The 27,403-nt window shown below is 34.9% G+C and overlaps 1 protein-coding gene across 9 annotated transcripts in view; it reads right to left on the reverse strand.

The window, feature by feature from the left end:
- Positions 1 to 27,403, reverse strand: part of KCNMA1 (potassium calcium-activated channel subfamily M alpha 1) — a 532,021-nt gene that overhangs the window by 97,687 nt on the left and 406,931 nt on the right. For 5 of the 9 annotated variants that reach the window (XM_075505159.1, XM_075505158.1, XM_075505163.1 and 2 more), the window contains 3 exons: positions 16,194 to 16,280; positions 11,937 to 12,013; positions 2,294 to 2,467 (listed from right to left, as the gene is read on the reverse strand). In XM_075505159.1, coding sequence (XP_075361274.1) covers positions 2,294 to 2,467; positions 11,937 to 12,013; positions 16,194 to 16,280 — 338 coding nt within the window. Of the gene's footprint in view, positions 1 to 2,293; positions 2,468 to 10,565; positions 10,719 to 11,936; positions 12,014 to 16,193; positions 16,281 to 27,403 lie in introns of all 9 variants that reach the window. The other 4 variants (XM_075505166.1, XM_075505165.1, XM_075505164.1 and 1 more) reach the window with 2 other exon arrangements.

Consider the following 27,403-nt stretch of genomic DNA (forward strand, 5'->3'; position numbering starts at 1 on the left):
ACTCTACATTTCACATCTGCTCATATTTAATGAAAAGCTGACTCTCACCGCCATTCTTTGAGTTAACTAGCTCTGTCAAGATGGGCATCATACGACCTCTGTGCACTGCAAAGAAAACACACTGATTTCTATTGAAGCCTTGCCAGTAAAACATTGCATGTGTGTATATATATGTATTTTAATTGGAAAAGAAAGGCTTATGCTGCTTTGCAAAGAGCATGAATTGGTATTGATTTTCGTACTTATTATTAACAGTCAAAGGTGACTAGTCTCACAAGGGGAAGAGTGAGATCTCTCTTGATTTGATGGAGTGATGAAGGGGGGGAAAGGCCCTTGAAAGATAGGATGCTAAAAATCCTCAAAGTTGTCAATATCACTTATCCTTCAAAATATACCATAGATCTAACGCGTTTCCCAACAGTATTGTTTTTGGTGGCAATAATACCACTATTGTGGAGGTTTTTGGCTCAGCAGGCAACACAATCAAAAATGTTTACTTTATCTGCCTCTGCAGAGTCTTAAGTGAACTTGAAAGCTATGGTAAACCTACAAATTACGGTTTTTCTTTCCTTGCCAAACAGTGCTAATGGTAGAAATTTTACCCATTTGTAGGGGACATATTCATTTAGCCTGGTCTGGTTGCTGTTAACACCAGTGCTGGGACCCAACCACGTACTCTCTGTACTAGTCTGTATTAATGCAAACTATACCAGGCACTGTGTTACTGAGGTTGTTAGGCTGTGTAAGTAACACTGCCTGCAATAATTCTCAATCCAGGAAGGTTTCTTGTTCACTTTTCTTAACAAGTACGGTTTGTTATGTTTTACTCTGATAAAGGTCTCTTTAAAGGATAAAAACTCCTGTAATTTAGAAAAGGACTTAAAACTGGGAACCATCTCCCCTGAGGTGAGGCGTGAGTTGCAACCAAGTAGATAAAAAGGACATTCAGAGTGCTTATACACATATACAGAGAGAAGAGTTCTGGTAAAACCTCTAAAAAATCCTATTAGAATCAGTTTAATTGACACAGTCAGATCAAAACTGCTAACAAAAATCATAGTATTGTTATATACTCCACATTTGTGTCTGGTAAAATAGTTCAAATGTCAAAATAGTTAAAGCAAAGTCATTCACCACTTGGACTATATACTGCAATACACATATGGTATCAAAAGGCAACCAGATGCATAATGTACTAACTACATTATTCTTTTAGTAGTGGAAGGCATTTTTATCCATGATGAATTGTAATGTAAAGCGGACGTGCTTCCTGATCAAAACTCCTAATATTCCTTACAGACCTATCTGAATAATTTTATAGTTTTTCTTTGCCACTTGGGTAGGGAAAGGAAAACAGTACCTGTCCCAGGATATAGTTTTGCCTGTTATGAATGTCTAAAGAGGAGAAGAAAATGAAAAAAAAAACCAAACCAAAACCCCACCATTTTATTTAACAATCAATTGTTGACATCACACTGAAGCTTTGGAAGAAGCTTTGGAATCTCTACCGCCTGCCCAAAGAATTAATGGCTACACAGAATTGTTCTAACTTCTCTGTTTTCTCCCTCTCAACTCTGATCTTTGAAAAGAGCTTTTGGGGCATATTCCAGAATGGTACTGTCCTACGGGACAGATTCTACAAGTTAATTTCAAAAGGTTTGCATCAGGAAATTTGCATCAGGCTAGCCCTTCTAAAAAGGCACTACAAAAAGTACAACCATTTTCACTAAGATTTCTGCAGTTTCAGTATTAGGTGGAAGGTCCTGCATTATTGAGAAGGGTTACAAACAAAACTAAAGATAATGGTAGCAGTATAGAATACAATGCCAGCTACTACAGTTCAGCTACTAAGTTGTATCCTATATATTTATTCACTGCCTATTGTATGCTGCTCTAGTGCCAGCACTATTAAAGCTGTCCACTTAGCACATTATAGATTTAGACACAGGCCTGTTCCTCCACTGAAGCCCTTATTGTTTAATTAATGACAGTTTATATTGTATGAATTAAATAAAAAAGATGTTACCAAACTGCACTACTAAGGTCCTGCATGCTATTGCAAGAGCATGCTTCATAAAGAGCACACAAAGCAAAATAATGAATTACATTTTTCATATTAAAAAGAAATTAAAACAGAAATATAAATACAGAGCTGTTATTAAAATTTGGGTTTGACTTTTTTAAAAAGCATCAGCCCAGTAAAACTCACAGAACTACAATGTACGACACAAGACGGGGATGATACCACAGACACCACAGACATGGAACAGCATGTGTCGGTGTTAAAACTTACAGGCACGTAAACTGGTGGAGCAATCATTAACAGAGACAGAAGAAAGTGGGAAGGCTCTCTCAAGGGTGTCCATGTTACTATGTACACTGCCTGACATGCAAGAGCAGTCACGCTCAGAGCGTCCGCAATCAAAACAACATGCCAGTTTCATTCTCTTGTAGATGGACATCTTGGCTATAACCATGTGTTGGATGGGAGGAGAGGAAGAGCAGCAGGTTAATGGCAAGGTTATATATATAACAAGGCAGCTGGAAGGTAATTTAAGGGATTTAATACAGGCCTTAGTTTATGTTAACAGTCTTGACCCAGGAAAAAAAATGCAATGAGATTATTGATAACACTTTGGCTGTACATTAAAAGTAGGGCAAAAGATAAATTGCTCTTTATTTCTGTTCAGTCTTATAGGGTGACCGCAGACATGGGGAAGAATTACTGTTTACAGTCAAGTGTTTGGATCAAAAAAGAACATAGTAAAAGCAAAGAATACTAAGAATATATTTTTCCCTTGGCACAATTAATACTACTGGGCTAAAGTGAAAAGAAAAATCTAAAGTTGCTAATCCATTAGATATTTTTGGCCTATCCTGCTTCCTGTAAAAATCAAAGACTTTTATATATCTATATATGTATGTATGTATACACACACAAAAACACACATACACATATATTCTTACATACACACACTCACACACGTATTCATTATACACATACATACATATATATACACATATATATAAATAGATTTATTCTTAAACATATGCTAATAATTTCTCTGTATTAAACTGTGCCAGGGAACTCCTTTATTGCAATAAATTACACGACTAAAGAGTTACAAGATGTTCATAAGATCTTCTGAAAATGTACTTTGTTTACATTTTATCTTCAGGAATTCAAATTAACTCTTGACAGAATACCAAAATTTGCCCATATAAGAGACACAACTAATAATGGTAAATATGCTTGACATTAAAATCAGTTCACAAATAAGGCATCACCAAAAGCACACAGAGCATTGGTCCATTGAAACATGCTGAACCAATCACTGGCAAGTTTTCTGCTCTGGATTCAAAGGTAGATCGAGAACCAAATAACCGAATGTAGAATCAGGAGCTAATTCCAAAAGGAGTGCCAGGTTAGAAGAAAATATTTATATCCTTCAGTCATGGGAATGTCCTTGTTATATATTTCTAGAAATATACAGCATCCTATTTTATAAATGCATGTGTTATTACCATCGTGCAATTTTGTCTGTTACCTAAATCACAGGTATATTCAAGTCTGAAGAAATGCAAAGGCCACTTGGATTGTTTCACATGTTGCACTGAACCAACACTTTTGGTAATGGTTTAGATTGAACTGACTGAATTATACTAAAAACAAAACAGAACACTGACAGGCAAAAACAAAACCTTAAAAGCAAATGCAGGAAAAAGGTAATGTTTCTCTGGCCTGTACCTTCAGTTTAGGATGTCTTTTTTTGCATTATGGTAATGACATTAAATTTAAAATAATTTCTCTTATTTTTTTCCAGTTTCTTAATGCCACAGTCACCAGGGAAGAGGGATTGAAATTGCTCAAATGGGTCAAGTCCTGTTCTAAGGCCTTGATGACTTGCCATACAGTATACTTGTCAAGCAAGGGTAACATTATGATTGTGGAAAACAGGCATTGAGGGAGATGAATGAGTGATCTCTTCAGCAGCGACTCCATTCCTCTAAAACTTTGCTCACATGACTAATGCCATGTTCTTTTAGCATCCTAGTAGAGTTATCTTACAGCTGTTCAGAAAGTCATCATGCAGCATCAGGCTTGTTCATTGCATGGTACATCATTCCTCAGAGCTTGGCTTTTAGTAAGAAGGTTTCCACTGCAGCTTTTGATGCATACACATTCAAACTACACCGAAAATTCAAAACAGCATTTGTTTTCCCATGGTTTCCCTCTGTCTAACTCTTCCCAACACATTCTTTAAAATTGAAAAGTTGGGCAGAAAAAGAAAAGTGAAATAAGTTACCAAAAATGTGGAAGTCTTTCCACTATACCTATTTTATTATTTTCACTTTAAGGAAATGAAAGAAAAATAAAGTGCATTTGTGAGACACACTAACAGTAGGTGACGTAAAAGGCAGGCCCATTTTGTTTTAATTATAGCTGTTTTGAAGGACTTTTTCTAATCAAATGCTGTAGCAAAACACACTGCTCAGAAATTCTCAACTGCTATGTCATTGGTTAGTAACAGTCCCTGGTTTTCATTTACTTGTAGCCATATCTTGTCAACAGTCAATAATAGGATAGGACACATTTATGAAAATTAAAAGAAATCATCCTTAAGGGCAAAGAGGGTTGGGAAGGAAAACTTTTTGTACCATTTTCATCAGACTTAAACCAATGAAGTGGGAAATTTAAGCCCTTCTGTTCAATAGGGGAAGGACTCCATGGTGCTTCTCAAAAGCAATGCCCTTTCAGGGACTGTTTTTAACTATTATTATCAGTTTCTCTGGAGATCATGCATCATTTTAATATTTCACATCATTAACATGCAGGAAACAGGCTTGGACCTGGAAATATAAGTAGCAGAAAGGACTTGCTATGAGGGTTTCAACCAGTATATAAGCAACTGCATATCAGAGCAATACATTTTGGAAAGAAAACATGCTGTTACTCTTCATTCCTTTTATACAGTCATTGTTACATTCATACCAAATACAATACTTATTTTCTTTTAAATAAAACAAAACATGGTTTATTAGTAGGGATGACTACTGACAAGATCAAAGACAAGACAGAAATGATTTTAAATGGTTCAGCCACACACATACCATTTCCTATAAAACTTCCATAAACATTAACAAAAAATGGGAATCATCAGAGAGACAGGGGGACCTTAAGAACAGCCTCTGGGTGGGTGTTAAATTCATTTGACACCTGTAGCACCTGCATAAGAACCAACTCATTTCTATTCATAGAAATGTTATGGATGTTGAATAGAACTGTTATTTGCAACTAGTGAAAATGTAAGTTGGGACGTAAAGGAAATTACTTCCCTACTTTCAATTGAATAATAAATGGACAAAAAGGAAGAACAGATGCTTCTACTTAGTATGATGACAATCCCTCAGCATTTGTAAAATGAATTAGTAAAAATAGCAGGGGAAGTTATCATGGACACAGAAATCAGACTACTTAAATAATTGACAAAATTATTTAAATGACTACCTAAATAACTGACAAAACAAGGCGTATATGAACTAGTCATTTTCTGATTTGTTAAGAGCAAAAGGAAAGCAAAATTTCTGTCAATTATTTATAAAGTAAATGAATACTTTTAAAAACTTTTTTTGGTTGCAATTGTTCTCAGAAGGCAATAGCCTTCCATTCTAATAAGGAAGGAATGTGCCTTAGATGTCTAAGCTTCTAGCAGTACCTTGCTTTCTGATCTCAAAAACTCAAAAAGTCCAGTCAAAATTTCTAGATTGTCTGGATCTGAGGTGTTACTTTGAGTTCACAAACAGTAATGGGAAATATTTCCAGCTGCAAAAATAAGCAAAGGAAACTGCAGATTATTCTCTACCTCAAATGTCAAGGAACAGCTCCTTTTTTTTAAAGCAAGCAGAACAAAGTATCCCTTGATCTTTGCTGATTTTTAACCATACAGTCTACCCAATCCTTGTATTCCACCCATCACTATAGCAGTTTTCCTTGTGACCTCAACGGTAACAAAAAGTAGATCTACGAGGGCATCTAGTGGATCTCTATGAGATAACAGCTGGTTAAGAAGATGATGAACTGGAGGTTTCTTGACCAGCAAATGGTAAAAAAAGGTCCCACTACGCTTAAGAATTGAAATGCTTACCGTGTCATTTCAATTCATCAAGTTCTCATGATCCACACTAGGAGTAAAATAACAGCAGCATTAAAGGACGACCAGACTGATTTGATCGCCTTTTAGCAATGCTGATTAGCATCATGAGACTGAAATATTCAAAGGACTTTCCCCAGCACAATTTCAGTTTCCTGAAAAATACAGCAGCATATCTTAAACTGTTTGTGAGAATTTATTTTCTCTTCACACAACAGGCAAAGCTATCTCTCCATTATTTAATTTTTACAGAACAACTTCAAGACCACCAAGTCAGCTTGTTCACTATCTTGCAATTTTTGCAATCAAAGGCAATTGGTTTGCTATAATTCATACGGTGCTGTTCTTTGTCAAAAGTGTAGAAATAGAAGGTGACCTGAGTGGATATTTTTCCCTATTTTAGTAGCTATAAGAATGACTCGTGGGTTTTGAAGTAATGGCACATTTATAGACCAATTCATTTTAATTTTCAAATCTGATCATAACCTTTCCTTCATTACCTTAAAGAAGACTCTCAGCCAGTGTACTTCCAAAGCTAACTGCATTTCTGAACAAACTGAAGCTATTGGGGAAATGGAAAAAAACAAGTCAAAGCTACATGACCTTTTCTTTTCTAATACTCTCTTAGCATGAAGAGCTCTTTTATTTGTTTATTTATTACTATTTAAACTAATTTCTCTGGTCCAGAAAGGCCTCAACATAGAAACATATTTAGAATAAATACATTGGTTCAAATAAATCCAAATTACTTGCAATATTTTGCCTCAAAGTCAATAGGATTCATCATTTTATCCATAGCAATTAGTTTCTCTCTGGTTTATTATTAAGTATTGATTCTTATCATGCTGACCTGTTTCACAATCTGCTTTTCCGTGCTGCCCCATCTTTCTGCTGTGTCATTCTATTGGCTGAAAATAGATCTTTGGAGAAATGTCTGGTCTCTGAATGCTTTCTACCACAACAGGATCTCAGTCCTTTAGTGTAGTTTGCAGGCACCACAATAAGATAAACAGTAAATAATTATAATCATAATGAAGGCCACCACAATTCCAAGATGGCTAGCACTTTATCATGCAACTCCAGAGGTGTCAATGTTTCCTTGATTCTTTGCAAGATCCTGTGGTGTGTACAGCTGAGAGGGGAGAAAAAAAGCTTCATCCTGATTAAGACCTGAAGTGTTATCACACAATAAATTCGGAATATCTGGTGAAATGTTGAAAAAGTCTCATAGCCTCCCTTATTTAGAATAGCTGCAGTTATATGGTATGGTTAGCAGCCTCAATCTGGTACAGTAATGCCTCACTGCAGCTATGAAATATTTGATCCCACTTGCTGTTTGAAAGAACAAGCCTATATAATCCCAGCACTGCCCTATAACCAGTACATTTCTTTGCAGTGCTTGTATTTCTAAGCAGCAAATTCTTTCCATGTCCCAAATGCCGTGATTATTTAAATTATCATGACTGTACACACTAAAAGTGGCTGATGAGAGCCTTCATTGATTCTGTACACTTTAAAGTGGCATGACTTAGACTGACATGAAGTGGTCTATAAAGTTTGTATCCTATATATAATAATAAAGTAACACTTTACAGCTTAGGTCCTGAAAAGTCAGTGTGGCCCTACTCATGTAATTAATTTCAAAACAAGCAAGCTGGGGAAAATAAACACTGTAGCTTGTTTCCTGTTGAAGATATCTGTAGGTTTACACATGAAAAGTTGGCCACATATTTAATTCATTGTCTGGCTTTACCCCCATCTCCTTTTTTTTTTTTTTTTTTTGCTGATGGGAAGAAAGGAGTTAGACAAGGACAGTAAAAGACTGCTGTGTTGTTCTTTGTGTCAGCTATGCATGGGAAAAGACAAAGTGCAAAAAAATTGAACACGGGTCTGACAATGAATTGCACTTAACCAGGCAAACAGTGCTATAGTGGTAATTACCCCAGCCTAACTGGTATCCCTAAAAATTCATGAGATATCTCTAGAATCATTTCAAGGAAATGCCATTGCCAAGATCTCATTTTCAAATAGGGATAAAAAACCAGCTTGGGGGGAAAAAAGGGGCAAAAAGGTGGAAGAGGGGAAAACTGCTGTATTTTCTTCAACGTCACCCTAATCTCCGTGGGTGTAAACGATGAGAAACTTGTGGGTATGACGTCACTGCTACATGCAACATAAATAAAGAAAAGAACCAAAATACTGAACAAAAATACTCTCTGCTAGAGAAAGACAGGTTGGACCGCACTCTGGGCTACAGGGAACCCATTTTTACTCACAATAGATCACTATCAGTGTGCAGTTAAAATATAGTAGGGGCCGTGTTCCAAGGCAGCAAGAGGAAAAATAAATCAAAAGTTTGTCAATTGTCATAGATTACAAGAAATTCCTTCAAACACATCAATGTACATATGATATGTCCCCTCTGGGGTTCAACCCCCACCGTTCACAGCAATCACTGTCACTGGAAAAAATATATAGAGAATTAGACCATAGCTGTTGCACAAAATGAAAGAAACAGGAGGAACAGGTCATCCAGTTTAGAGATTTCATCCCAACGTGGCTGCATTTTATATAAATATATACATGTATTTGCCCCCTTGCTGCAAAAACTACAGTTAAATGGAATAGGAAAGAGACTGAAAACATTAAAAAAAAATATTAACAATCTGTGAATAAAATTTCCACACAAGCATTTCTTTGGACAATGTGACATCGGCATTCATATGTTATTCAGGGAGTGGGATGGGAAAGGAGAAAGGGATGGCAAAGAAACTGCAAAAGGAAAGCAAGGTTACTTTAATTATCCCTGCCTTGTGGAAACGTACTGATCTGCCCTGAATTATTAATATTAGGCCTAACAGGTTTGGACAAAGGGCTATGTAGGTCAGACTCACGTTTAGACCCCAACAATGCCACAACCTAATGTTCAGACAGGATCTAAATTGATGTGTAACCTCCAATGTGTTATTTAAAGAATGTGGTTTTCAAGTGTCACAGGAAGCTGCATTAATTAATGCCACCATAATTAAGTTTTCCATGTAAAGATTTTCTTTTACATTTAATTCACCTGAATGTGTCGATATTTTTACATACAACCTTTCATTTCATCTTACATATTTTCTGCATTCAGCTGCCTCTAATTGCTATGTTACTCGCTAATCAAAATATATGTTTATCATACAGGACTACATATACGCATGTGTGACTATTTGCAGTGTCTTTGAAAATCGTATTGACATATTAGCTGTTGACAGATCAGTTGACAGTTTGCTAATTCAAGAGGGAAAGAGTTTTCTTAATTTATGCTTTGTTTTGGTTAGACTGCGTTTTTAAGACCAATGATTTGTGTAGCTTACAGATGGATAACACAGTTAAGATTTTCAAAAGTGATTAGTGATTTGAAAGCTAACGCTAAGACATTTTATGTGAATAATAGACTGCACTAAAGATTTAGCTTTAAAAAAACCCAGGTCCCATAAAAGGGATCTCAAGATTGTCATCAAAATTTGAGAGACCAAAAATCACTAATTACTGTTGAAATTTTTCATTTACATTTTTGCTGATTGACAGAACTTTAAAAGAAAAGCAATTGTATTATTCCTAATAGTAGTGAGCATGCTCCTATGGGGAAGCTGTTCTCAGCTGCCAGCTACCACGGTATCTGTGACCATATGTGAGTGTATGCAGGAAAGGAGAGGGGAGAGGGCAAATGGGGGAAGAGGGAGAGGGAAGACAATGAAAGGGAAATTTAAGATTTTTCTCTCACTGACCTTTTTTTTTCTTTTTCACCTGACTCAGAGGATTCCCTCCTTAGTGTTCAGTGCTCACTGCAGCAGCTCTGACAGCCGCCTCCTTCAGCCTCACTAACCCCATCATTTTGTTTCTTCATCTGTCCAACACCCTTTCATTTATTGGACTGATACGTGTGACCATGCCATTTGGAACATTTCCTAGTGCTACACACAGAAGTTGTCACTCTCATGTCTCCATGGCCCTACTGCTGGTAACACATCCATTGTGTTGGCTGAGTCACAGGATACTCTGTTTTCTCCCTGGTTTCCTAGTACTGAGGTCACATTGATTTTCATTAATGTATAATAAAGGGCTCTTGCCCTTTATACTGTGGATTCCTATCTTCTAACAGATTTCAATAAAAAGTGTAGATCTCAGATTAAAATGACAGATCTTTGGGAATTTTTTTTTTTTTTAATCAGCACATGTGTGAAAAGCATACACTATGTGAAGGAGGAGTAGAGTAGAAAATACAAATAAAATAGGTCTTTTTTGACAGAATCAGATAAAATTAAACAGGTAACATATTTCTCTTTAACTGTTGGGTAATTTGGAAAAAAGATTGGGTTTGGGAGTTACAGGCACCCCGAGGCATCTGTAACTGGCTTTACCAGAACTTACTCAGCAGCCTCATTGGTTTTGGCAGCAGTTCAAAGGTCACATTCTCACATGGATAAACTGTTCTTGAATAATTTTTTTCCAATATGTTAGGCAATGCATACATTCCTTCCACATCAGGCATGTTTTCCATGTGCTTTGCTCTCCTTGTGGCTACTGGGAGGATAAATACAATTTTCTGTCAGTGTTTCAGCTGCTTTCTCTCAATTATACTACTTTGTTCCACACTCCTGCTTTTTTTTTGGGGGGGAGGAGTTTCTTTAAAAACTCCAGTGACATATTTTTTCTTTTTAAAATCAACTTCAAGAATTCATCAATTTCAGGCACCCCTTAAAGGCAGAGAAGGTTCAGTTTACGCTTTCCTCCATCCTCTAAGACTATGACTGGATCCATAAATAAGAGAGTTTTTTCCCTTTTAAAAGTAATGGTAAAATAGACGTGATCAAACTCTTCTGAGATCTTTCAACATACCTAACCAGTACTTTTGAACTGAATGATCTTTTTCATGGCAGAATACCATGGAATGCCCGTAAATATTCAGATATCCATTGAGAAATGGATCCCTAAAATCATTTTGATATCAGTATTACAAATATGCATGGGTCAAACACATCTTTGGCCAAAATGTGATTGTGATAGTTCCTGCAAAAAATCCTTTCAAAGTATATATAGATAAAATGCTAATTTCTATATATTTATAAAAATACAGATGCAAAGTCTGATCTCAATTCCAAAACTCTATTATTTCTTCACGCAAAATTTACCAAACAATTTAAAGAGCAGACCTAAGAACTTAACTAAACCAAATATTAGCATTACAGCTATGGAATCTTCTAAAAGGATATATGCAAGAGGCACTAATATTTAATTTCTTCCAGACAATCCCTTCATCCAGTAAAACTGATCATTTATTTCCATAATGATTTATTTCAATAGTTATATGATGGAATATTATTCCCTAGTTTCTTCTTTTACAGAATCATGTTCAGCAAGATAGACAAAAGTTCTTTGCTTTACAGAAAACTATTGAAATTACTGGATTTCTGCATGGTATGAATGAGAGCAGAACTTCACTGTTAGCTCATTCTTAACTAGAAACCTCCACAATTAGATCTAGCTTGATTTAATTCTTCAGTTTTTGTTGGCTTTGGACCCTAATGGACTTTTTAATGAAGAAACAGGTGTGAGTGGTATGAAATGTAATTAAAATATATGGACTTCAAAAATGCAAATGGCACTTACTATGTTGCTGTGTATTTATTTCTTAGCTTTTCTGTACCACTGTGTAAAACATGTAAACGCATGTACAGATATTCTTCAAGGCTGAACAGTTCATGAAAAGGAGAGGAAGGGAGCGATAGAAATATTACTTACGCCGTTTGCAGCCACATTTTTTTATCCTTTTGGGATCCGTGATGTCATCATGACAGGCCTTGCAGTAAAAAAATGCCCTAGAGAGACAGAATGGAAAAACTGACACATTTCTTAATCCATACAAATGAAATTAGGCCCACATTTCCTCTTGTTGCAGTGCCAAATTAATGAAACATGCCAGCACTAATTTCCTTTAATCTTTGAAAAGGTTTAGACATTTAAAGTAGTAAATATTTGCTGCAAGATCATTAATTTCAAACATAAGACTCCAAATTAGTGTTTCTTTTAATATACATTTATTTGAAAATTAATTGGGAGAAAGGATGATAATTATGACACAGTGTATCAGTTCATTTCTCTTTCATCTTAGAAAAAAGAGCATCCAATGAATTTTGTCATTTATATATTTATTTATATATATATATATATATATATATATATATATATAAAAATATAAAATGAATTCTCTGTTCTTATCAAATATACCTGATTCTCTTTTTTTGTAAAGACCGTCTAAGCACCCTGGGACAATTTTTCAGCCTGGTCACAAGTAGGATTTAATTTTGGATACAATGAGAGATTGCAATGAGATTAATTGTGACACTAACATCAGATATGTTATTTACAAAAAAAAAACCCAGCCAAAACCAGAAAGGGAAAATCCTATCAAAATAAGTTCCTAAAGGAACATATAAATGAAAGAACTGAAGTAATCTTGATTCAGACTATTTTTTTTGTCTTTTATATCTGAACAGAGCAGAACCAAAATTTCAAACAAAAATATGCAATTAACAAGGTGAACCATCTACGTTTCCATTTAATGCTTTTGGTTATGAACTTCTGCTCTTGTATCAAATGGCTCACCACTAGGTAAAGCACAAGGAGAACTAAGGAAGTGAGAAAGGGTAAACATTTGACTTTATATAAGATTAAGAGAAAATTCCAATTTAATAAATACGCATCAGACTGCCCACAGGAGAGTTTAATCATGCCTGTCAAGTCAACATGTCACAGAAGACTGCTGTGACACATTTCATGAGGATCACACAGCTGGCCTCTAGCTGGACAGTTACAGTTTCCCAGGATTCTTGCTGGCATAACAAATTTAACATACTTTTTAACCTGCTGAAATTTCCCTGTACTTATCCGTATTCAGGATACGTCAGTTCCATGCCTATCTTCCCAACCCTCTCTCATTGCATACTTCTCAACGCAAATTGGCAGTAAGAACCACAGGTGCCACTTTGCAACCACCCATGGATTTTGCTGACACTACTGTTCATAGATTTAGGATGGTTGGATTGCTACAACAGTATGGAGGTCACTGGAACAGAACAATCTACAGACCAAAATATAAAAAGAAAAATAAACAATATTAATACACAGCCTCTGACAGTTCAGCTGGGATGATCACTACTAATTCTTTTTAGATTAATTAGACAGTGTCCACCACAGGTGGAACTATATTAAAGGAAATGTTCAGAAATATGAACTAGATACCTAATTCAAATAGTTACAAATTTATCTAAGTTATTTTACACTTCTGAATAAAGGCTCAGGTAAAGTGGCCCATCAGGAAAAAGGTAGCAGGTCTAGCATATGAGATATGGACCAGAGAATACAAATCTAAATTTGCAGTAAGACCTCACTGAATGTTATTAACACTTCTAAAATGAAGATAGCATGCAAGCTACTGATGGAAGATGTAAGTCCTAAATGTAGCAGACTTAATTTCTCTAAGAAACTTCCAGAAAGATTACTCTTTCAGACTGAAATTATCTTACTATTTCCAAGAAGCAAAATGTAAAATGAAAAAGCCTTCTCTGAGCATTTGTATACTTTGCTGCAGAAAGTTTCTGGTCTTCAAAATATTGACCTTCCAACAAAGAGAAAACAAACTGCCTCCAAGGAAATGAGAATAAAATATTTTTCAAACCATAAGCTGATGTTCATAAGCCAGGAGGAGAAAACTGCCTCCAATTTTTACAATCTCTCCCCAATCCAGCTGTAAGCCCCTGTACTGAACAATAATCTACTATCAGAAATATTCCCTCACAAAACTTCATGATACAAATTGGAGATAGGTCATTTCTACAGATCATGTTTCTGAAGTCCACTGCAGCACAAATGTCCTAAAGAATACCTTCAATCCTATGTGCAAAGTCAAGAGCAAATGCCTGAAGTGATTGCTGTAATAAAATTATCCTTCTATATAATTGGGTTGCATTAAGTGGATTTGAAGCATGTGGATTTCTGATGTTAGCACTAGCATGTAAATGGATAAAGAATAATAAAGATGCAATTCATATAGTTTGTATTATATTTAAACACTCAACATTCTACATGAAGCTATTTACCTAGACATAATTGTGTCTAGGTATAATTATTTCTAATGTGAAACTGTTGTTCTAAAAATGCACAAGTAGTTCTAGCAAGAAGAGTAACTGAACATTGCACGTTATATTTCATTGTGAAATACATACTTGATAAATATGAATAGGTTTAGCTTAAAGGAGCTGAAATTTCTCCATTAGCATGTAACACAAAACCAGAATAATTTAATTTGAATTTCAGGTATGTCACATGTTTAATTTTGCTTTATTAAAAAATCCTTTTTTTCCCCCTCCAAAATATCTCAATTTTAGAACATTTTTCTCACTCTGATTCATAGCTCGAAAGGGTGAAATCAACACTTTACATAATTGGTTTTGTTAGTTGAAACACATCTGATAATCATTTGCTTTGCACAGAACAGCTAAGAAACGTGGTAAGGGAGGCAGCATGTTTCTAAACAAAGCCTTCTGCAAAAAGCAAGGCAGAAGTGGGAGTTTTGTTTCAGCTTGCTATTAGATAAAACGTGCTAGATGAATGATGTGTAAATTTTCTCTAAACACATTAATAACAGTCAACTTTTTCCTGTTAAAAATGTTATGCCAGGTAATTTTTACTTACAGTCTGAAATAATTTCATAGAAGAGTGTAAAATGCCTTAAAAATGAAAAAAAGCTAGCATCTCAGTAAAGGAATGTGAAGACAGTTCTGTATATTCAAATGCAGAAAAGCACTGGAAAGGAAAAGAACTATACGCTGAAAAGCAGCGTACCTGAGGCAATGCTGGATGCAAATACTCCAAAGATGGTGCTAGAAATATGAGAGGACAGGAGCACTGCTGTTCTGTTCTGTATGCTTCACCTAGCCAAAAATTATCTTAGCTATTTCAACGAAAATAGAATTCAAGTTCTCAGTGATGTCACTGTTTTGATGTTTTGACTTTCTTTAAATATTCGTGGCAAACATGCATTGCTTAAAAATTATTTTCACTATAATTTAATCAGAAAAAGTTTAGGACGTAGTAAATGTTATCACTTGAATATTTCATCATTCTAAGTATAGGATTTAGTTCAAATATCTACCTTGAGAAGAACATCAAGTAAAAATCAGATTCTTGATAGCATGACTTACAACAAAAATACAAATTATGAGAAAGCACTCAGCTGCAAATATTCCTTTTCTTTTTTTTTTTTTTTAATCTTAGAGATATTGAATAATCATTTCTTTTAAAAATTTTTCTCACATTGCTCTTTTATTTCTTCCAAGAATATTATAATCTTAACAGACAAGAGTACACATGTTTGGTCCTAAACACAATACCACAAAACCCCTTTTCATTCAACTCAAATCTAATACAGCCAAGTACAACGAATCAGTGAAGTTGTCTACAATGGTTGGGATATACTACACTGTTGTAGTTTGATTTAGTATTATAAGGCCATAGAGTATGTAGTTCCAGTAAAGAAAAATGACAAGAACATAAATATTATTCTGCTAATGCAATTACTGAATGCATACAGTAGCTTGCTCACATCAAATATTTGCCAGAGTCTATGTATAAGTACTCTAAACCTGAAACTTGGACAAAACTGTAATCCCTGTCCTCTCTCAAAGTAATTCCACTGAGAAAAATTAATTACAGAGAAATCAGATCAAAATATTTTACATTTTCTAGTAGGACTAAGAAAAAAAGCCTCTTTATTTCTTTTCACATCTGCTGTAAAATTATTTAATTTCCTTGATATTTAGGACCATAGTTAAGAAAACGGCAAGCACACATGGTTGGTTCACTACAGTACCAACTCAGTTTCCCCTGAGACTCTTTAAACAGATAATAATGAAAATTAGGTGAGGTGTTTACATGTTAAAAAAAAACAGAAATGAAATACTATATGTTTAAATTTAAAGATAAAAATATAAGAATTACCTTTTTACTTCTTTGGCATCACTTGCAATGAAGAATCCTAAAGTACCTTCTTGAATCTTGACATGGTTTCCAGGATTGATTAATATGCTGCTCAGTGAAACAAGCACAAAAACAACAAAACCGTAAGTTTAAATCACTTTTAGCTGAATGTTCCAAAATAGCTTTATTTGGTTCTGTTATAGGGGACCCACTAGTTAGGAAAGGCTGCAAGGAAATTTTAAGCCATTCTTCCTTGAAATTTCCAATCAAATAGCAGTTTCACATGCTTTTTACAAAAACTTGTTTGAGACAGTCACATGCCTCCACCTATAATAACATCATTTAGGTATTTACAACTGTTTTCTTATGTTTTTGCATTAAATATAGACTATACAAAATAACGAAGCCTCTCAGAAACATGACGTGTAAAGCTGAGCATTTCAGCTTTCGTGTTCTGTCATGCAAAGTGGTGAAAAATTCACAATATGGTGAAAAGGGAAGAACCAGCAACCACCACTCAATAACAATACAAAATATCATTTATGAAGCTAAACCCTTTGATGCAAATTTTTGCCAATTTCTAGTGAAATAGAATGTTAATGGGACCCCTATCTGGACATATAATATTATTGTTTAAAATAATAAATACACACATACACTCAAGGGGAATGGTACAAGACAACCAGTCACGATAGCTGAAAAAACATAAAATGAATAGAAAATTTTTAAAACACTGCTATGGAGTCATGGAAGAACAAAAATAACCCAACCACACTGACAGAATAGCCTCAGCTAAATTTGATGAAGGAAATTATAAACTGCTATCAAGAAGTGAGGTACTCCACGTCTCTCTACAACTCCACGTATCTTTTTTATTTTCATAATAATTTAACACTAGATTTTAGGTAAGGCAATTTGCAAAGTACCAAGCTAAATATGAATATACAGATAGAGACAGATATAAATATTCTTGAATAAGTTTTATTAAAGTGTAATACAACTAAGCTTTTGACCTGCTAAAACTTAATAAAGCTTGTCAAAAGTTGTCTCTTTTTTGTCTTTTATTAAAACTTAGCCCTTGTAAATCAAAATATAGTAATGGCACACGTATGCAATTTACAGTAAATAAAGACTACCAGCAATCTAAACACTTGTGGATTTAGCAAAAAGTTATTTTGGGGAAGTATATATATACAAAAATAAATAAAGCACATTTCTGAACAGACATACATTACTAAAATTTGAAGGCCAAAAATCTTTCATGTTATTGTTAGGAGGGAAAATGGGTCTCCACAGATCTCTTATTCAAGATGTTATGTATTATCTAAACATTAGTAATAAATTAGTGTGACAAAAAATACACCTGAAAGCTTTATAATGAGAACATTGTTTTGTGTGATTACACATGCCCACAAGGCCCTATGAAAAGAATATGCAGGCTGCAAAATAAAGCGCTCATGAGTTAAGGATTAAAAGGTTGGTCATGCAGCCATAATTCAGCCCCCATTATGTAGACGTTATGATACAATTCTTAATTTAATAGCCACAAACTACTTTCTTCTCACAACCTGGAATTTCATTCAGTGTTTTTATTGCCATTACTCCAGGCATGGCTTCATGTAGTTTATCTTTCTTTAAAATCAGCATCATATTTTACTTATGTATTTTTCTGCAGTGTTCATCACTATAGCATGCAGAAGATTCACAAATACATAATTTATTTTACAAGAAGAATGGAGATATAGTATTATCCCATTTTACAGATGAGAGATTAAGTCACTATGAGATATAGTAGCTATTAATTTGGGATGCCTACAGGCCATTCTTTGTAAGTATTTAGCATTGCATAGCTCCACATATACCTTCTAGGGACTTTTGCTGTAAGAATGCTCAGCATTTCTAAAAGTCCAGCCTCTGGTTCCCAAAATAATACACACTTAATCAGAAGTCATCTGTAAAAGGTTTGATTTAAATTATTAGCTCACTCTCACACAGATATTCTGTGGCAGAGGCTGGAACAGAAATTAAATCTCAAAGAAAGCATTTACGCAGGTATCCTCCCTTTTCCTTCATTCACAGTTTCAAGCTTTGCAACAAAAAGAAGAGGAGAACTACAGAAAATGGAGGTCATCACCACAGAAAGCAGGTTCATCTCCACAGCACACTTCAGTAGTATTGCAAAAAATGAAACGTGATGGTGTAAATAACGCCTACATTATGCACACAGATAAATGGGATGAATTAAAGTTGCACAGCTAAACTTCACAACTGGTATTTCTTTTTTTAGTGTATTGGGCTTAATGGTTGTGCTTGCAAACAAAACATTTACCTAGTGTAGTTTTAAAATACAATTTAACAGGTTTTAAAATGGAATAAAACAGACAGGAGAAAAAAAAAAAAAAAAACAAAAAAAAACCACAAAAAAACCCCCACAAGAATTTCTTCATATGAAACCAGTCACTCAAGTCACAAACAGGTTGGAAAATATAGATTCCCTACCCAAACTTTTGTCACTTGAGCCAAGAGAGCACTCACTAAGCTGTTACAGAGATACCCTAACAGGGCATCACTAAGGGAGATGAGACACACACTCTACCAGTACACTCACAGAAAAAAGTTGAGAATGGCCCATCTTAAGCCTGCAAGCCTATGTGAGCCTAGATAAGTCATTTCTCAAGAACCAGGAGAGAATCTTTCTGCCACTAACTCCAAAGTCTTTCTGCCAAAACTTTCTATCATGTCCATAACTGCATCCGTGTTTCAGTCTCCACCTTTCCTCTTCCCTGTCTGCTAATCCTTAATCTGCCATTATGATGAGAATTTAGCTGTTAAACTCAAAAATCTTCTACAGATGCTAGTCTCATTTATTTCTACTATACTGTTCCTTCTACAATATGCAAAGACTTGTAACATGGTTAGGGTTAGCTATTTTTCTTAGGTACAAATGGCTACTGCCCTGTTAGAAAAATACTTTTTCTGCCCTTATTTCGTTCTTCGCCCTTAATCACAGAAGCATTACATCTTTTCAGTGAAAACAGATCAACACGTTTCTTTATGTAGACCCACTTTTTTTTTTTTTCCTCATCCCATTCTTGGAGATAGATAAACCATACCCAAACAGTAAAAAATCCTACCAAAAGCTCAACAACCCAAACTCCACAAGCTGAGGTAACCTCTAGATATGTAAATGTTCACTCCCCCTCACAGAACTTAAAATTTGACAAAGTAATAAGCAAATGAAGCAGTTCTTTTAAGAGGTAGTAAACATAATCTTAAATCAGAGGTAACTGGCTTCATTTAGGATGTAATGAATTGTGAGCATGATTTTGTATCTCAAGGTTTTCTGAGACACATGAAATCAATTCAGATGGGTCAGTGTATAGACTTCATTTTTGTCAGATCTTATACTTCATTCACATATACTTATTTTCACAAATACAATGTATTTAAAGCCACAAAATAGAGATGTGATCGCAGTTAATGCAGTATGACCCCAGCAGCAAAATCTTCTGTTGGGAATAAAAATTAATTTGCTCCATCACTGCTATTGGCAAAGAGTTACAGCAAAGGCTCATAAAGCTTTGGGTTTATATACACACTGATATTTAACCAGAGCAAAATCATGAGCAATTTCTACTGAGTCTATATGGATTTATTAAATATGCTGCTTATTAAAGCAGCAATTGAATTATTTCTTATGAGACCTGTAGTGTCATTAGCTGAAGTTATGCTTTGATAAGCACTCACTTTAATATGTACAGCAAGGGAAATGCTTTGAATTAAAAGAACAGAATATAGGGAACAAAGAGGACAGAGAAAAATAAAACAGGTTTATGGGCATACCAAGAAGAATGCATCCATCAGTTATTTAGAGATGCATGTATGTGTTTAAGCAGCTCATGAAAATATGCATATATATATATATATATATCCCCACAGTTGAGAAGATAAGTACATGGCAAAGTAAATTAGAGTTTTAAGAGAGAAAGTTTCAGCTAATATCTCATTTTTATGTATCTCCAAGGCTGGGGAGTTTTGCAGATTTAGGAAGACGTAGGAAAAGGGAGAAAAGGACAGAAACTCATTAGATTTAATAGCAACACATATAGCTAATTCATATGCATTCTGTGCCATGCATTGGGAAAAACGCTGTTGAAAATGACATCCCTGATTTTTCCAAATATAAGGTTTTATCATAAAAAACATATTTTTTTTTAATCTCCTAAATCAGCTCATGAAATCAAACAAGGAATGCCAAATAGATTAAAAGCATCTAAGATCTTGATCAAACTTTATAATTTTATAACATTTCTAGTTTAGGTTACCTCAGAAACTAACCAAGTAATAGCAAACTCAAAAAACTTTTAGTCATAATTTCCTTAACAATTCCAGTTCCAGAAATACATTCCTCAGGACAAGCTTTTCATGACAGGGGTCACATGTCACTGCAAAAAAAAAAATTATCTTTTGACTTGCTTGCTCCTTCACACATGAACATTTAGAATACATGGCAATTACAGCCACGTTAATTGAATATGTGTAAATTAGATATGATTTAATGTGTTTTAAAGGAATTTAATGTAATTCATCAGCGTGAACTTAGGAGAAGCCAGTTCCATTATTCTATGATAATACAACAATTTGTAAGCCACTCGTGGAACGGAATATGAAGTTTGGAAACCTCTGCTTTACACTTATCTGATGTCTAGCAAAAGTCCATTTGTGAAACAAGATTCACTTGGTGACTAGGTATACGATCACACATCTAAGAGCAATGAAAACGTCACACATCAAAAATGTAGAAATCACCCTTGAATTCAGTTGTAATCTCAGGAATCATAGAATGAATCATAGAATGGTTTGGGTTGGAAGGGACCATTAAAGATCATCTAGTTCCAACCCCCCTGTCACGGTAAGGGATATTTTTCACTAGAACAGATTGCTCAAAGCCTCATCCAACCTGACATTGAACACTTAAAGCTCAGGAAAGAATCAGGAACAATAGTGTCTATACAGTTGAAACTGAGTTCCCAGACTGACTGAAATATAAGCAGGTGAAGCACAAATGGGAATCAGTGCACATTTGAGATGCACAGTTTAAAAAAAAAAATGAAAAATTCAAATATGGTCAGAAAACTTCTAGACAAACACTTATGGATCAAACGCTTATACATACATTGTTCAATGAAAAGTTAAGACAGGACATGATGACTTTTTCATCTGTCAGTGGAGAACAGATATCTGTTAGTAACTCTGACAGTGTGTTAATTTTGATCAATTTACTCACTTGTTGGATTATATCTTTCTGATGTTTTAAGTATATATGCTACCTTCAGTAAAATACAGATACATGTAAGTATCTGTTCATCCATTCTTATTCACCTGAAACTACCCCAGAATGAGCACTGCTCAATACCTTTTTGGTAGTGCATGGATGATTGGCTGCACAATACAACAATATTGTGACCTAGATAAAGAATACCGTATTATGTTTTCCCTTACAGCATTAAAAGTGTGCTAAGGTTTTGATTACTATTTTCAGGTCTTCCATGTTTTGCTGAACTTAAAGATATTTGGTGGAGAACCCGATAGTTGGAGGTTTGAACTGTAGGACAATTTGTGAACTGACACTTTGGGGCAGGACTAATTCCCTCCAGCTATTTATTTTTTACTCATTTCTGTTGTTGGGTTATTTTTATTTGTCTCCTGCTTTCAAATATCATATGTGTTGGACTCAAACTATGTTTCTTGGGTTGAAACAGCATTAGAAACTTTGATGACTGATATCTTTTCATATTATTAGAATATATAAAACATTACTTCTAATAAATTTTCAGTATACAAAAATTTCAGTAGAAGATGAAAAATATTTCCTGTAGCTTTCTGTAACATTCAGCTATCTTCTGTGTGAACCACACGGAAAAAACAATCAATCAGCTTCAGAGTCTGAACCATCGTTACACTGTATGCATTATTGGTAAGCCACTTGCTAAGTGGCATGGCTCCACAATTTCCTTCGCACAGCTTGAAACTGAGTAGGCTTCCATTACTGCTGAAGTTGTAAATAGACATAACTTTGAACTCTTAATCTAGACACAGCATTTATATAGTAGATGACCCTCAGATTTGTATAAATGTCAGTCTGCTCCGAGAAGAAAATGAGGGATCTTAATAAGATGGAAGAGGTGCATTAAAGGTCTTAAAACTGAGCTGATAAAGGCACGTGGAGATGCCCAGCAAGCACAGCACAGAAAATAGGCAAGGGTAACAACATTTTAGCAGCACTATATGAAGACTAAAAACTGGAAGACACAGATAAGGTCAATCAGTAGACACGTACACTGGAAGAGGTCTTTTAAGAATTTTCCCTGTCAACAGGCTCAGTTATGTACTATTCTTGTTTGTTCTTACTTTCAAGGTTACATTTTAGACAGCACTAAAGGTGGGATTCATCTCATCTGTCTTAGAATGGAAGCTGCTTTCAAGAACTGTCTCTCTCTTCCCTTGCAATCATGGACTAAGTCTGGATAACTAAAAGGAGATTAGACATCTAACGTTTAGATTGATAAAGTTAGGTGAGATGAATCCCATTATCAGTGACCAATTGAACAGTTTATCCCTGCATCAAGGAAACTTGTCTGATTCAGTAACACCACTTTTTTTTTTCCAGATTTACAGCTACCCTTGTAACTGCCATCATTGTGGTCTAAAAAAAGAAAAGATCTTGTTGAATTAAATGAAACAAAAATGGAAAAATTTGACTAAACAAATGACAAAAGCTGTAACAACTCTGTTTTAAACCTTGTGGTAGATGTACTGTACCATTCCCCATGCGACTGAAACAGTAGCAATATCATCTAGTAATCAGGAAGATATAATATTGTTTAAGTACTATCAACACATTATCTAAAACAAGACTATGTGGTATTACTGACTATAGCTACCACATTTTTAAATAAAACCAGCTACTATTCTTGGTTGCTTCATGCCATGCCCAGATGAAATGCACCACTATTAGCATAATGGCCTTTTAAGATGTACCATGTCATTCACACAACTATAGAATTAGAATTACAAAATTAGTTTGAGACCGTATTTTTTGTTTCAGGGTATGTTTTGAAGTGGAGTGTGAGGGTAGGTACACAAATCCCACAGTGGGAGTTGCGTGCATACCAGCTTCACACTGATTGTAACTCATAATTATTGCTTCTTTCTTCTGGGCTCTACCATTGACATTAATTCAGATCCCTATTGCTCTACACAGAAAAATCCAGTAAGACACTGAAAAGAATACAAGGCAAAAGACACAGTGCACATTACATGCTACCGTATATTAAAGCTTAATTACTACAAGCATATAAAAGGTTGCTCCCAGGAGTTAAGTTCTTTACAACAGCAGCCACTAAGTCATGGTCTATAGGATGTGCATAAGGTATTTTATTGGGGCATAGTCCAAACTAGTTCAACGGTGCTGGTGAATTCAATACACTTTGAAACAATTGAATTACTCCTTCTGGTTCCAGAAGTGATTGATTATCAGTACAATGAAGCAGCACAATATACTTTATTCTGGGAGCAAGCAACTTCATTTGGTACAATACTTCTTCATATTGCTCATCATGCCAGCATTAACATGCCTTCACCACAAGATAATATATACTTAAAAGCAAGAAGCGAAGTAGAGGTGCAACAACTGCAGATCCTTGAAGATGCTAAGTGTTGCAGTAACTTCTCTGCAGTTGGATCATATCAGTAATGCCAAACTGACAGGAAGCCACCTCTCTTTTCACACATCTACTCAGAAACCACAGGAGAATAAGACTAAAAATTAAATAAATATAACACATACAACACACGCAACAGAACAGACATGGAAAGTAAAGTTTGGAGAGTATGATGAAGAAGGAAATTGAAATGTCTGGACAATGAGAAGGGGTCTCCAAAGAGCACCACTGACAGTCAGACTGCTATAAGCAATCAGAAAAACAAAGCTGTGAGGGGGAAGAGAAGTGACGAGAGGCGAGGATATGGAAGAGCATGCCTTATTTACTTCATCCAAACCAATAGCAGCAAGATAGAATGTAGACTAGAGAGAGGCTCACACCATGGTATACTAAAAGAAAATGCAAAACATGCCATCCCAAAGAAAAACCAAAACTGAGAAACAAATACATTCGGTAACATCTTCATAAATGAGCTTAATAAATGTCATTAAAATGAATGTGACATATAGTACAAACTATCCATGGCACTTTCACTGGAACAGTACAATAGCTTTAATGAGTACTGTATTATGAATAACTGGGCTCAAAACAGGACCAGCAATGCAAAGGATCAAGTGTTTGGTTGTTGTTAATGGAAGGTGAGACTAGAAGAGAACGTGAACTACTATACTGTAAGACGTGTTTTGAGGGAAGACTCTGGGGAAAGGTGGACACCAATGAAGGTGTGAATATGGAGACAATATGGCAGCACAAGGGCTGGTAAAGACAAAATATACATTGTCACGATACAGTACAAATGAAAAAAGAGGAGGGGAGATGTTAACAGTAAAGTCTGCTTTTCAAATGCAACAATCTGATACACCAATGACTCCACAAGGGGAAAAAAAAAAGAAGCCTAAAAAACTTATACTGTTTTATTTTGTACTTCCTGCAAAGAAGTTAGTGCGTGAGTCACAAGAAACAATGGAGAGACAAAATGCTATTCTCTCTCCTCTTTGAGATTGGGGGCTCATATATAAATATACACACAGATATATATATATATATATATATACACACACACATAGACAGATGAATATATATATATGTATATATGTGTGTGTATATACAGAGAAAGATAGACAAAGATGTTATCTTCCTGTGTTCTTGGCAAGGAATTAGTCCTGAAGTTAGAAGGAGTGGAGGTAGGATTGAGGTTGGAAGGAAAGGTAACGAAGAGGGCATACCGCTTTCGGCTTCTGCAAACGACAAGAAAAAAATTGCAAATCAAACACTTTGATAAGAAATCAACTGACACCAAAGCAAAAGCAAAAAAACCCTTTATTTAAAAGTCTTCAAGGCTGAAAGGTTTTTCTGCTGTGAATGAGAACAAATATATGGATAGACAAAGAGAAAATTTAACAAGAGGAGTAAACACGGGGTGCAGGAGGGAAGAATCCTGGTTAGGTTTTCCTTCTTGCTTACTCATGTGGAAAAAAGAAAAAAAAAGAGGAAAAAGGAAGGCAAAAATATCTCTAAAAGGTACTTCAGATGAGGAGTTTGAATGTCTGCATTTTGAACTGATATTTTTTGCTATCTGTTCAGCAAGCTCTGCTGGGACATTGTCAGGTTGATGTTCTCCATGTTCCTTTAGCATTTTTTCTACAGAAGAAACAAAACCTCTCTACAAATGAACTAAGAAAGACCATTTTTTAAGCTAAAGTATTTGGCTTGCATCAGGGACACAAAAACTTATCTAAGAAGTGCTTCCTGCTCTTAATAACTGATTATAATACTCCCAGATACTAATTAGAGATGAAGGAATGCCTAACTCATATTGTGACCTGGAACTACTCAAGTGCAGACCTTAGTAACTGGCCAGAAACCCACTAAATTCAGTCACGTTTTGTAAACTCAGAGGTTTCTTTGATAACTGAGCAGTAATTTAAACACTATGAAATATATAAATGTAAAGGTAAAAAAAAAAATCTAATCATGGCTATTTTAATTAATCTTTAAGATACCTTGATGAGAAACAGTTGCCTAAAAAGATAAACATACTATAGATACTTTACCCATGATTTGAAAACGAGTTTGTATTTATCATATCTATGACTATATTACCTATATTTAGGCTTCAAAACTTTTAAATTCTGCTTTTAAGCAATCTTGTAAAATCACAAATTGTTTATAAATAACTACTGTCAAAACTTGTTATCAAGGTGTGCTTCTTGTTCTGTGTAGCTTTATTAGGAGTCAGGAAAAAAAGGAGAAAAATACCCAACCGCGAGCAGGAAGCTCAGCTACTGCCAACTTGTGTATTAGTATTAGCTTGGATTGAGTTCTGATTATTTATAATTACTATTATCTCAAATTCCCTATGGTAGAGTTAATGGAATTTGGCTGTAAATCAGAAAGCTTTAGAAAACCGGCATCTAGGAGACTGCCTGGGGAAAAAAAAGTGCATAGGTAGGTGAGTATTTATGCCATTCTACATGTAATGAAGACATTAACAAAGTCAATGAAAATTCTGCCACTGACTTAAAATGGTACTAGGATTTACCCTTAACACTGAGGTGAAAATTTACAGAGAAGATTAGGAAATCTAGAATGCCCTCACATTACCACTTCTGAGAGCTGCACAAACTTCTGAATTCACTTTCTGTTGCTTTAGCTCTGAGTACAACGTGAGGGCAGAAAAAACTAATCTTAAAAGAAAACTCCCTGTGTAAGTAAAAAATCAGATATATAATTTACTTATACAGATATTCTATTATATCTATTATATCTATTCAATATTATGACTACTAACAAAAAATAAACTGGTGGGAGTAAGATCTTCTCATCCCTTAGGCAGAAAGAATGTTTTGAAAGTTTTCTCTGTTCCTGAAAATACTGGTCCTAGACCTGTCTCAGCTATGGCAGGAAATACTAGCTCTTATTAAAAGAGTGCCACCTAGATAATATTATAAATTTTTATTTATATATATCATTGTTGCTTTAAATTGTAAACTACGTAAAACCTGTCAGTTTTACAAAATATGAATCTAAACTATAATTATAAAATAAATCAGACCAGAGTGTTGGTCACTCTTATAAAGAGTGAAAGCTAAAAGGGTACCATAATCAGTTCCCCCTTCAGCTTTATGAAGAATTACCAATGAAGAACTTAAGATATGAAGTAGAATAAAATATTCCCAAAGTAAACATCAAACATAATTGGCAAATGACAAATTTATCTTGTTCAAAGACAGCTTGCACTTGTAAACCATGTTATTCTAATTTTTATATTAATTCCCCATCTTTTCATTTAATAAGATACAAGGAAATGCAAGTATACCTAGGAAGTGAGAAACTGAAGTTTTGTTCCATTACCCTTCTGGTTAGACTAAAAGGTTCCAGGCTCAGAAAACCACAAATATGTACTTAACATATTTGGGTTGAAGAGCACAGGAACAAGTAGAAGAGTAAAGATATGCTGCAGGTAGCTCTGTGATTCACTGAACAGTGACTATAAAATTATCACTG

This window comes from Mycteria americana, chromosome 6 (genome assembly GCF_035582795.1).
Source record: "Mycteria americana isolate JAX WOST 10 ecotype Jacksonville Zoo and Gardens chromosome 6, USCA_MyAme_1.0, whole genome shotgun sequence".
In the NCBI taxonomy this organism is placed as follows: Eukaryota; Metazoa; Chordata; class Aves; order Ciconiiformes; family Ciconiidae; genus Mycteria; species Mycteria americana.